The following is a 12,827-nucleotide window of genomic DNA, read 5'->3' as shown; positions in this document are numbered from 1 at the left end:
ACCTCAGTGCAGCGTTCGATACTGTTGACCAGAATATCCTATTAGAGCGATTAGAACATGCTGTAGGTATTACAGGTGCTGAACGCAGTGGTTTGTATCATATCTATCTAACAGACTCTGGTTTGCTCATTTAAATGGGGGAAGTCTTATAAACACACTAATGTTAATTAGTTCCGCAGGACTCTGCTTACATTATACATTCTTACATACATTTTCATTGCTATATAGATGATACCCAGCTTTATCTGTCTACTAAGCCAGATGACCACACCAATTAGTTAAACTGTAAGAATACCTTAAAGACATGAAAACCTGAGTGACCTCTAATTTTCTTCTTCTAAACTCAGGATATTGTACTTGGCTCTAAAAACCTTAGAAACATGGTGTTTAACCAGATACTCTGGACTGCACTACCTTGTCCTCCAATAACAGTCAGAGTCATTGTTGACCAGCACATGCGCATATTAGACAAATATGTAGGACCGCTTTCTTCCATTTGCACAATATCTCTAAAATTAGAACCATGCTGTCTCAGACTTACGCTGGAAAATTAGTTCATGCATTTATTACTTCTAGGCTGGACGAGTGTAACTCATTATTATTAGAATGTCTTAAAAACTCTGTGAAATGCCTTCAGTTGGTCCAAAATGCTGAAGTGAGAGTACTGATAGGGACTAGAAAGAGAGAGCAGATTTATCGAATACTGGCCTCTCTTTATTGGCTCTGTTAAATCCAGAATCACATTTACGTTTTTTCTCCTGATGAACAAGGTCTTGAATAATCAGGCCCCACCTTATCTTAAAGACCTCATATTAGGGCGATTTGGTAATATGTGTTTCCTACAATATTCAAAAGTAGAATGGGAGACAGAGCCTTCAGCTTCCAGATCCCAGATTTGATTGCTACTTCTAAGAATAATATCCTTTTTCATAAAACTTATAGTTAGGGGTAGATCAAGTGACCCTGAATCTTTCCTTAGTTAGGGTGCAGTTGGCTTCACCAATGTACTGAGCGTTTGCCACCTCTTTTCACTCATCATGTTTTTTTACACCTCTACATTTAATAACTAGTTATTATTAATCTCTGGCTCTCTTCCACAGTGTGTCTTTTATCCCGTTTCCTCCGCTCACCCCTAACCCGTCACTGCAGATGGCCCCGCCCCTCCCTGAGCCTCATTCTACTGGAGGTTTCTTTCTGTTAAAAGAGAGTTTTTCCTTCCCACTGTTGCCAGGTGCTTGCAAATAGGGGGTCATATGATTGTTGACTTTTCTCTGTATTATTGTAGGTTCTATTATAAAGCAGCTGTTTTTGTGATTTGGCGCCTTATTAATAAAATTGAATTGAATAAGACACAAATGGTTCATTTCACCGGTCCAAGCAACAACAACAACAAAATAAAGTACTTGGGGATTTTTATCCTGAATTTATAGTTGAGCGGCTGTAGATCATTTTTATTTCCTTCATGCTCATTATTATGGAGAATATTTATATGGTTTGCAAAATCTAAAATGAGCCATTTGACAAATAATAGTAAATACTGAAGAATCTTAGTTTCATTATGCCAATTCTTAGAAGAAAATGGAAAAATGTAAAATTCATTTTTTTAAAAAAGTAACAATATTTAATACAAAATGAAGTCAATAGTTACTGCTCTCACATTTACACTGTTCTACTTTTCTGTTAATTAATCTTTTTATCCAGTAGTTTGACAATTTTCCTGAAGTACCTTTGGCCAAATGGAATCTCCTTGTGCTGGTGATTTCAGTGCTTCCTTGTGTGATGGATGGATGCACAGAGTGTACAGACTTGCTTTTATGGACGTAGCGTTGGGCGATGGAAGCTAACAGTCATTGCATTTGTTTGCTTGGTCCTTATCCATTAATTAAACTGCAATTTGTGGTCCATTGATTAGCCACTTCAACTTGCTGTTTGAATAAAGAGGACATGGCTAGTAATAGAAAATCACAAAATGCTTGCTAAATTACTAATGCTAGCTGTTTCCATCAACCCACAGATAGTACCTGATCTCGGATCAGGTAAATCAGAGTCAGCAGCGGGTTATCTAGTTTGTCTATCCACTATTAATCTACCCTCAAAGACCAGAAGTTTGTTCACAATGTGCATGCACAAATTAACAGTCCTCCTAGCTTGCCCAGCTCAAGCCAGTGTTAATGGCACATGCACATGCTCATCAAATCGACCGGTGCTATGTATTCTAGGGAGGCAAGCATACTTAAGCCTGCTTACAGAGTTAACAGCTAACTGTGGCTGCATGATGACAGTAATTTAAAGGATGGTGCACACATGCAATGAGAGAAGCTCATGGGACAGAACACTCTTTGAGATGCAAGGAGAAATATTGATGTTGATTTTTTACATGTTACTGGACAAGCAGTAACATGTTTGTCCAGTAACATGCAGTGGTGGCTTTGCTTGCCCTGATTGAATGCCACTGATACACATTTATTTAATTGGAGTTCTTCACGCCTTCATTTTTAGCTTGCTTTATAATAAACTCTCTGGTTTTACGAGGTTCATTCATTTTCTTGAAGAAGTGTGCCTGTGTATCTTATTAGGGCCAGGGTATAATGACCAGTCCGTCTTGTTTCCATCCAGATTCATTGACTGGACGAAGTGGACCCACAGTCTGTCTTTCATTCTTTTTTACTGCATCTGCCGTGGTGCATGAATGACTGCGTGGTGCTGCAGTGAGCAGTAGTCAGTTAGAAGCCGATACTGGATGATTGACTAAAATGTTGCCTGAGCCCTGCCTCTGTGTCAGACTGTACGTTAGTGTGTGTGTTTACCAGACTATAAATGTCTTCAGTTTGACGTCAGACGCTGGCTGCTGTGGAATGCTGCTCTGTTGCCAAACGGACTGTTGTACCCACACTCACAGACCGGTCTCTCACGTACACACACATATACAGACAGAGTGTGTGTTGTAGTGGAAGGGGAGACACGTGCGTCACAGTGAAACTCCAGAATATTTGTTTAGGTAATTTGTGAACGGCTGCACACATATGCACAGGCACACTTGTTTATCCAGAGCTCCCACTTTTTGGGCATTTTTGGTCACAAACCAGCAGCCTGAAAAGCTTCTGCTGATTTCATATACCTGTGTCATGAAGCACTTGTTCACTCGTTGTAGATCCACTTCATGTTTCTCTTCAGCTCTGCTATGATCTGAAGCCAAAGTCGTCACAATCTAACAGGCTTGGCCCTACTGTCGATGTTCCTGTTTGATTAGCTTAGAAGCCACATGGGAAGCGTCAGACATCAGAGACCAATCGGTCCAACTCAGAAGGGTCAAAGGTCAGACTTCACAGTAGGTAAAACCTAATTAAATTTCCTCCCTGGTCTGCAGACAGGAAATGTCCTGACGTCACAGCGTGCTGCCGTGTGTGGCGTTTCCTAAGAAATAGCCTGATCCTCTCATAGGGTTCACCAGGAGAGCAAAGGCAGGTCACGGTTACAGCCCTTCTCCCGGACACAGTGATGGCTGCTGATGGAGCAGGAATACGAGGACCTCTCTGCCCCTCTCTCTCATTGCTCTCATCTTTTACTCCCAGCCCTAAATTACAAATGACCAGAGTCTCCGTTATATGGCAGCCTTTGGGAGTGAAGAAAGTAAGAAAACAGATTTTTATTGGTTTATTAAAGTTACCTTTCACATTTTATCTGACACCCCCTTCACTGATGTAGACAGAACGTAGACAGAAGAAGAAGGTTTTCTGTGTCTTGCTCAGACCCTCTGAGGTGCGGGATCTGCAGCTTCTCCGTCCCAGCGTACAGACTGTGTGTTGATGCTGACGGTGCTTGTTGGTGCAAATGTAACACTTCTTTGTCTTGTAAGGGAAAAACACAAACAGTCTATGAAAACATTTAGGGAACGTTTAAACATTCAAAGTGAGAAAAGGAGAGTTTTCCACTGCCTGGCTCATAGTTCATCTAGCATTGCTCCAGGTATCTTATAGCAGCAGCCTGGAGAGCACATCATTATCTAAATTACAGGTTATCTTATCTAAAATATAAACATGGGCTAATGATCTAAGTAAATATTAGCAGACAGACTGTTGTGGGTGCGTGCATCGAGTCCAACATGGTTAAAACGTCATCTGATCTCCCAAAGTCCCGGACAGCTACGCAGGACCTTTGCGATACTCATCCCTAGTGTTAACCTGTTGCTTCTTTGCGCTTCCAAGGGCCAAAACTAAAGAATCAGTCCAAATGAGATCATACAAACTCTCCCCCCCTCTTCCTCTTTCTCTCTCACTAACATTCACTTATACACACAAGTGATCAGTATAAGCTGATTGGAGCTGCTAAGCTGATTGGAACCTTCCGATCTAAGCGCTGCTGAGGCTTGTAGCTTAAATGTACTTGTGAAAAAAAAGAAGAAGAGTACATTGCAACAAATGCAGCGAGCGAGTGACGACAGTCAGCTTAAACTGAGTGCATTTCTGTACGTACACAAATGATGCTTCATTTCTGTTAAAATGAAGCCGATCTTATAAGTTATTGTGAAAAAGTCTTTAAGAGAGTAGCCAGTGTCCAAAAGCAGGTTTTGTTTGTAGGTTATATTAAGGAAGCTCACCAATTAATCAGTATCACAGCTCGTAATTATTAATCAGAGGTCATAGCCTGTTGACACACTTAAAAAAAGTCAGCTGCTGGGCTTAGCTAGGCTTTGTCTGAAGCAGGAAATCAATATGAATCTGGCATTTCAATTAAGAACAAGTGTTACAGAAACGAGTGTTACAAGACACTTTTTCTTTGTTCCTTTTTCTTTGCTAGCTACTCGTACTACTGTAATAATCTGTCACTATTAGTATGTAAAGCACATGTTAGCATGTTGCTGCAGTGTCCTTTAGTGTAGCCATGCTGAATAAAGGCTGACTTCAGCGCTGGAGCTCAGTGCTACCCACTGCTGCTTGTGAATATTTTTAGGCAGCAGGACTGTCCCCCTCACTTTTCTTACAACACTATCACAGCCCATCTGAATGACATGGAAGCTGTCTCTATGTGGGTGTGTATGCGATGAGTGATGCAATAATCTGCTGTGTCCCTGACATTTTCCACACTAATCAATCACTCATTTCTCTATTCTCGCTCTCTTTCCTGCAGTAGTGGAGGTGAAGAGCAGCCTCCCATCAGGCATGCAGAGCCCAGTAGGAACAGCAAGCGAGCAGAGAGGAGGAGGAGGAAGTGGTGGAGAAGGTGGTGAGTAGGGAGTCCTCTAAGAGTCCTTGAAGTGGGAGGTGTGTGTCTGTGTGTGTGTGGTGGTACAAATTTTAAAAAATAACCAGAATGTGGGAAGTGAAGTGTCTGATGCTTCAAATTTGACGCTCACAGCGTGCCTAACGTTCCTCACCCCAGCGAATGATATACTATGGTCATATGTCATATGTATCATGGACAGTGTGCAAGAATGATGTAGTTATCGTGATGTCACCCACCAGTTTGTTTCCTGGTACGAAACTTTCAAATCAGAGCTGGTGTTTGTGGGTGTTTGTGATGAGCGAGGGGTCTGACTACAACGTGCCATTCATGAGCCAGTGTAAAGTGTAAAACCCTTCTTTAGTAATATCAGAATAACCAAAACTGGGCTTAACCTAGACTCATATTCAAAGTTTTTACAAAAAGTGTGCAGGAATGAGGCAGCCAATCAGGACTGTGCTTAGCCTTTACATTTCAAGCACAGGCCTGATTGGATAAAACCTTCTCCAAAGCATCCCTTCTTATTTTAGCAGGTTGTAAGCATCTGTGAGACCAGTTGCTGGACTTCAGAGGGAGAAATGTTGTGCCATTCCTGCCTGATAGATTTGAGCAGCTCATGAGTCCTGGTTCTACTTTCTTATAGTTTTCAGTTTAATGAAGCAACTGTTCCACGATGCGCCCATGCTGCTGTAATAGATGCAGGGTACAGTTTAGCATTGCCTTGCTGAAATATGTAAGGCTTTTCCTAAAAAAACATCAACTGGATGGGAGCACACATTTCTCTTGAACCTGTGTATAGTTTTCAGCACTGATGATTTACAGATGTGCAAGCTTCATACCTTCATACCAAGTGAGCACTGATACTGATGATCTTTAGTTTGGAGGACTGAGCTTCTGTTTTTGCCAAAAAGAATTTCAAATTTCTAATCATCTGAAGACAGAAAGGTTTGCCTCAGTCCATTTTAAATGAGAAGACGGTGGTGTTTAGCGATCATGTTCACATAGTGCTTCTTCTTCTTCTTTGCACATAAGAGCTTTAACCTAAGTTTGTGGATGGGACGGTGCACTGTGTGCTGAGAACCTGAAGATCAGGGTCGTCCAAGACTGGTTTTTGGCCTTATCCTCTTTGCACAGAGATTTCTCAGATTTTCATAATCTTTTGATACTACTGCTTTAGATGATAAGATATTAAAAGTCATCACAATTATACATTGAGGAATTTTTCCAAAGACCCAATCCTGTTACTGACGTGTTGCCAATAAACCAATATTAGATGCAAAATGTTGTTCCAGCTCATTTTATTAACACTTATCTTTGCAGCCTTTAGTTTCTCTTTTTTGTTGCTGCTGCCAGAATATAATATTTTTCATAAAATAAATAAAAGGTCTCAGATTTTAGCTTTTAAATAGTGTCCAGTGTGATGGCTGCTGTACTGTTCTTCACACAGTTTTGCTGGAAGGAAATAAAAAAATTAATAATTAGGAAATGGAAAAAATGCAGTAATTCAAATCAGACTGCAGATATACAGAATCAGAAGCTCAGCTGTGCACTTGGCTAAAGTTGATGCCATGTTGTTTTTGACATTTCCAGGTGGGAGTCCTGGAGAAAGCCCGGGAGGAGGAGGAGGCCCGGTGGACCTGCGAACTGAGCCCAGGGTAGGGTCTGTGTCCGGGGGGGCAGTGGTGGACACAGCCATGAGAGAGCAGCAGCTCCAGCAGGAACTCATTCTCCTCAAGCAGCAGCAGGAGCTGCAGAAACAGCTGCTGTTTGCAGAATTTCAGAAAAAACACGAAGTGCTAACAAGACAACATGAAGTCCAGCTGCAGGAACACTTAAAGGTGAGCTGAAGCACCAGCTCTCTTTCCCGCTGCCTTATTCCAGGAACCATTCAATAACCTGTGTGTGTATTTGTGTGTAGCAACAACAGGAGCTGCTGGCAGCCAAACGACAGCAGGAGCTGGAGCAGAAGAGGAAGCTGGAGCAGCAAAGACACGAAGAGCAGGAGAAACAACGGCTGGAGCAGCAACTGCTGCTGCTGAGGAACAAGGAGAAAGGCAAAGAGAGTAGGTCATCCTGATGCTACTCGCAGACCACAGGCTGTTTGCATACAGACAGGGAAGTGGCCTGATTGCTTTGTGTGTTTGTGTGTGTGTGTTTTGGAAGGTGCCATTGCCAGCACAGAGGTGAAGCTGAAGCTGCAGGAGTTCCTTCTCAGTAAGAAGGAGCCTGGTTCTGGCGGACTAAACCATTCCTTCTCCCCAAAGTGCTGGTGAGGACCAAAACTGTTTCAGAGTGTGTGTGTGTAGAAATGGGAAAGTGTTTCCCACTGATGGTTTGATCTTCTGCACCAGAACTAATATAACATGCACTTAACACACTTCGCTATGAAAACAAAACAGAAATAAAACAAAGCCGGACCTGAGAGATATCGAGGAAGCACTCTTCACTTTCCAAGCTGAGGAGAGTGTGAGGGTGCTGTTTTACCCGCGATATCATGAAGTTGTGTTTAGTTTGTCTTTATGTAGAGAAATAAGCATTAAAACACACATGGCTTTGGTTTTACACAGTTATACCTCGTTACCATGGTTATATGTAGTATTTGAGGGAAAATGATGCAATTTGGTGAGCAGCTCTATCTCATTAAATTGACAGTATGCAGTTAATGTACTAGAGTCATGTCTTAGGTCACTGGGTAGTAACATAATCACTGTGACACCGCGGCATGTGCATGGTGCAGTGATGCACATGCAAATCCTCTGTGCTATGGCTCAGCAATAGCAATAGTAAGCAATGTTTATCTATGTGGCACTTTTCCAGACACGAGTCACCAAGTGTTTTATGGAAAACGCTGTGAATAATGCAAACAGTGAGAAAGAAACCTGAGGAAAAACTTGAGAATGCAAAAATACTGCTCGGATAATTAAAGAACGCGGACATTAGTTAAAGAGAAGTTACAAAGACAGCAACGTACACAGCAAAGAAGAAACACGTTACTCGAACATCCGAGGACACTGCTCTGTCTTCAGCTGACTTTAACAGCAGAGCTCACCGGTGCAGGTGCAGCCGTCCACAGGCCGGACTCATGGTTCCAACAATAATGTAACACTGTTAGAGCTGAGTGAGCAAGCTCAAGGGTGAAGATGACGCATTTAGGACACCATGCAAGGGAGCGTGTGATGCTCTGGAGGAGGAAACATTCAGACTGGATCCTGAATGCAACAGAGAGACGTTGAGGGTCATGCTGGGCATCGATTTCCATTTCTAATCGATTTGATTTGAATCAATTTTGACTGACAGTCAGAAATACAGTGGAACCCCGACTGACGAAACTAATTCGTTCCCGAGGGTCTTCGTAAGTCGAAGCACCCATCGCGCCTTTTCAGTGAATGATAGGCTACAGGCTAATTGCTAACTGCAACAACAATACGTCGTTTAAGTGGAACAGCGAAGTGCAAGTACCAAAGCCAAGGGGGTTGTCACATGATTCAGAAGGCATTCTGGGCTCAGCCAATCAGAGCCAGCGGATTTCGTTACGTGGGCATTTTGCCGTAACACGGGCAGAAATATTGCCGTTAAGTCCCTCCGTAAATTTTTTGTTAAAGGGGGTATTCGTAAGTCGGGGTTCCACTGTATTATATTTCTGATCATTTATCAGTATTGACACTTGTGAGATTTCATCAGAGGTGTAAACATCACAGCAGATGCCTTTGTGTCAAAGTAACTGAGGATAAAACAGAAAAAACATGAAGCAGATTTTCCTGGCCTGGCTTTTTATAGCAGATGACCTAAAAAATATTCTGCATTAGATCGAAAACTGAAGAAAACCATAAATCGACATATGAGCATTATCTGATGCTGCTGACGTGAAGCAGAGCAAAGTTAGAGGTTTCATTAGAGACACAGCAAAGCAATTTGGAATTTGGTATCATTTTAAAACATTGACATTTCTTCGGTGTTGAACAGCAGAAATCAGGCTTTCTTATCGGAGGTCATTTGTGTACAGCGCTGTACAAAACGGTAATAAGCAAGCTAATAATGCAGAAAACAGAGATTTGAGATGGGAAACCGTTCTTGAAGTACACTGAGAGAGAGAGGAAGTATGATTTTATCGTGGTGGAAGCAAAACAGCAAAAGTAAGAGGGAATCCATGACGATGTTTATCAAACGTGAAGCAAAATTTGGATCTTTTGCTGCTGGTTCAGCGAGAGCGACAAAACCTGCAGCATCAGAATCTGTGAGCTGTCGGCTCTCAGGCCCGGCGGCGTGTCCGTGTACGTGCCGTCGGGTGAACGATCCGCGCTTTGTATTTACATCTTTGTGTGGAATCCGTGTACCTGCTCTCATTTGTTGTTGTAGCTGTTTAGCGGTTGTTGAAGTAGTTTTGTGAGCTTCAACCTGAGATTCTGGCATTTCTGGCAAAATGCATTTTTATTTAAAAATATTTCAGGATTTACTTTATTTTATTGAAGCTAAAGTCGATTTGAATCTGGAAAATCAATTTTTAAACCCAGCCCTAGTTGACGGGACTCTTATGTAGACTAGCAGGAGCATTTTTGAATTTGGGTGGGAAGTGAGTCATGTACTTTCCCCCTTTTTATTTTAGTAAATGTTTCCCACTTTGTTGAACTGGCCTCTCGAGTGTTTTAGTGCTGTTTATCTAAATAAAAGTTCCCGCCTGTATTAAAACTCCAGCAGTTTCGAGTGCTTCAAAATAAAGTTTGGTTGTGTTATCTTAATGAGGCGCTGTCTATGACAGCTATTAAAGCGTGGACCCAATCCCAGTCCACGAGGGCCGGTGTCCCTGTAGGTTTTAGGTGTGTCTTTGATCCACCACAGCTGATTTAAATGGATAAATTACCTTCTCAGCATGTCTTGAGGTTCTCCAGAGGCCTGGTAATGAACTAATCATGTGATTCAGGTGTGTTGACCCAGGGTGAGAGCTAAAACCTGCAGGGACACCGGCCCTCGTGGACTGGGATTGGGGACCCCTGTATTAAAGTTTCATTATGGCCTGTTCTAACAGAAGCATCACATGTTCAGTTTTCCTACAGCAGAACGGACCAAAGATTGTCCAGTTTTGATCCTCCTATAGAAAACGTCGATCCCAAAGCTGCTCGCGTTGTGTTTTCAGTGAGCTGAGCTCTTTTTCGTTTTCTACTATTAATAACAGCCACAAACCCATCGTTCTGTGATGTATGTTTTTTTCAGTCTGATGTGTGGATAATCACCTGAATCATGTTAAAAAATATTGCTCCAACACCTCAGACACATCTCCATAACACACGCTAACATACCAGACACCTACGCCTGAATGACAAAAAGCTGTCACTTCCCATGAACGTAATGAGTTCCCAGTCTGAAAAGGGCCGCAGACAACACGATGCCACGTCCTGTTAGAATCAGCAGGGCCAGAAGCAACCGGCAATGTTCACTGATCTACAACAACAACAGAAAAGGTCAGGTTTGAGTGTCATAAGCTTTTACTCAGACCCGTTCTGCAGCAGCTATAACACAGGAGGAAATTAAAGGAAGAAGCACAGAGAGAATGTTTCCACACTGACAATCAAAGGAAATAACGCAGCATTCTAGGAAGTGTAGGAAATGACTAAATGACGTACACGTCCCTCGAGAACCTGGGCAGAAAATGACATTCAGCGCTTGGTCTCATGGTACGATAAAAGGGTTTTCCCAGGCAGCTAATCTGCCGTCTGTTTGGGTGTTTGTGTCTGCAGGGGAGCCCAGCACACCTCCCTGGAGCAGAGCTCGCCTCCGCAGAGCAACACACCGGGGACTCCTCCTTCCTATAAACTGCCCCCTCTCCTGGGGAACTATGAGGGCAAAGACGACTTCCCACTCCGCAAGACGGGTACGAGTGTGTGTGTGTGTGTGTGTGTGTGTGTGTGTGTGTGTGTTTGCACGTACACAATTCATAAGGTATGCAAAGGTGGTGCAGTATTGTCATATAATTATTTACTTGTGAAATAAGTGTTGCAGACTGCCTTACCTGGACCTGGAACAAAAGTGTGTAGATACTCCCCAATGCAACGGACAATTCCAACCTACCAGACACATCTCATATATATTAAAGGTGTTTAGGTGGATCCACACATGACAACAGGTGGAGTCCCGATGGCCGAGCAGTTGTTCCTGTTATACTTTGCAGTCTGCTGCCTGGGTGCATGAGTAGTCGGTGTAATCAAAGTCTCTGTGGAAGACGGAGTGAGTAAAGTAAATTTCGCTCACTGTTCGACCCAAATGGACCCTAGTGGACTCGCTGATGGAGAAAGTTTAAAACACACGTAACAATGTAGCTGTGATATGCTACATGCAAAGCAACTGTGGGCACGTCTCAGGTTCATTTTACTCAGCAGCATCCATGGAGGTGAAGAAAACCTCATTTTACTTATGAAGGGGCGTCAAACAATGACACAGTCATCTGCACAGTCCGAGTCTGTGTCTAACAGGGACCGGCCGTCCGCCATAAAGCGATGAGCGACAAGCCCACAAACTGAAGCTCGGTCACAGTCAGAGCACATCAGCTGGTCCCCACGTCAGCTGACGATTTACAGTTGCTAACTCTTACACAGGGAGCTGTGTTTAAGCTGCTTGAGCCTGCACACAGATGCTGGACATCTGGAAGGGAGTTTGCAGCCCACCTCCACCCCAGCTCTTTCTTTCATGCTATTTCTGAATTGTCCTATCTGTCGTCATTTGTCCTGTGGTGGGATCTTGTTGTTGCTCTCCCCGCCTAAGGCTTTTCATGTGTGCACATGGAAAGTGGAGGTTCTCAAATAGATGCCGCCAAATATAAATGGCTGCAGATGGAAACATCATTTTCTTTTGACTGTTGTGGTCTCAGCTGAAGTAGCAGTTACCGGATAACATGTTTGCCTCTGTAGTTAAATTGTTTAAATGCTCAGCGTACAAAGGTCGCCCACAACACTCCAAGACAGACAAGAGCGCAGCAGCTGGGCTACGTGAAGCTCACATGGATGTGTGGCAGGACCTCCGTACTGCATCTGCACCACCCGACTGCAAAGACTGTAGTTGTCACTCGTGCACAGCACATAGGTCTGAGGTATTTTAGCTTTACTTTATATAGTAAAGCTAAAATGTGATGGATATATATATATATATATATATATATGTGTGTGTGCGTGTGTGTGTGTGTGTGTGTGTGTGTGTGTGATATGATCATATACATGTCCATAAACCCAGCTTCTGATGCTCCTACACTGAATTATAATCATAGTCTGTATCATAGCCAACACCAGGGTGAAGCAGTTTCGGTGTAAGGTTAGCACGAGGTTGTATTTTAGCCACATGCTCTCTTTCATGCATCATGGCTTCACAGTTTGTCTCTTACAGGGTTTCTGTTTCAGTTATGCCATGTAGATGTGCACGTACCCTAACCTCCCAGCAACCTGCCAGATTTTAAGAGGTTCAAATTTGTGCTAGATGGAAAATTGGCTACAATTGCAGATAGAAGCATCCATGCCGTGATGTTTTCAGCTCTAAAGGGTTCTTCCTTTTAGCCAGTCATCCAAATATAGAGGCAGGAACACTTTGTAGATGTGCATGACACGGGTGCTCTTCAGTGGCACTTG

General features: G+C 42.9%; 1 protein-coding gene across 2 annotated transcripts in view; it reads left to right on the top strand.

The window, feature by feature from the left end:
- The window catches only part of hdac5 (histone deacetylase 5), a 64,376-nt gene that overhangs the window by 27,878 nt on the left and 23,671 nt on the right, over positions 1-12,827 (top strand). For both annotated transcript variants that reach the window (XM_085453260.1, XM_085453259.1), the window contains 5 exons: positions 5,128-5,223; positions 6,811-7,058; positions 7,139-7,283; positions 7,384-7,489; positions 10,953-11,086. In XM_085453260.1, the coding sequence (XP_085309386.1) occupies positions 5,128-5,223; positions 6,811-7,058; positions 7,139-7,283; positions 7,384-7,489; positions 10,953-11,086 (729 nt within the window). The remainder of the gene's footprint in view (positions 1-5,127; positions 5,224-6,810; positions 7,059-7,138; positions 7,284-7,383; positions 7,490-10,952; positions 11,087-12,827) is intronic.

This window comes from Copadichromis virginalis, linkage group LG4, assembly GCF_057382275.1.
Source record: "Copadichromis virginalis isolate Kocher_CV1m ecotype Utaka linkage group LG4, C_Virginalis_male_GT1.1, whole genome shotgun sequence".
Classification (NCBI taxonomy): Eukaryota; Metazoa; Chordata; class Actinopteri; order Cichliformes; family Cichlidae; genus Copadichromis; species Copadichromis virginalis.
This window is presented reverse-complemented; position numbering and strand designations above follow the sequence as displayed.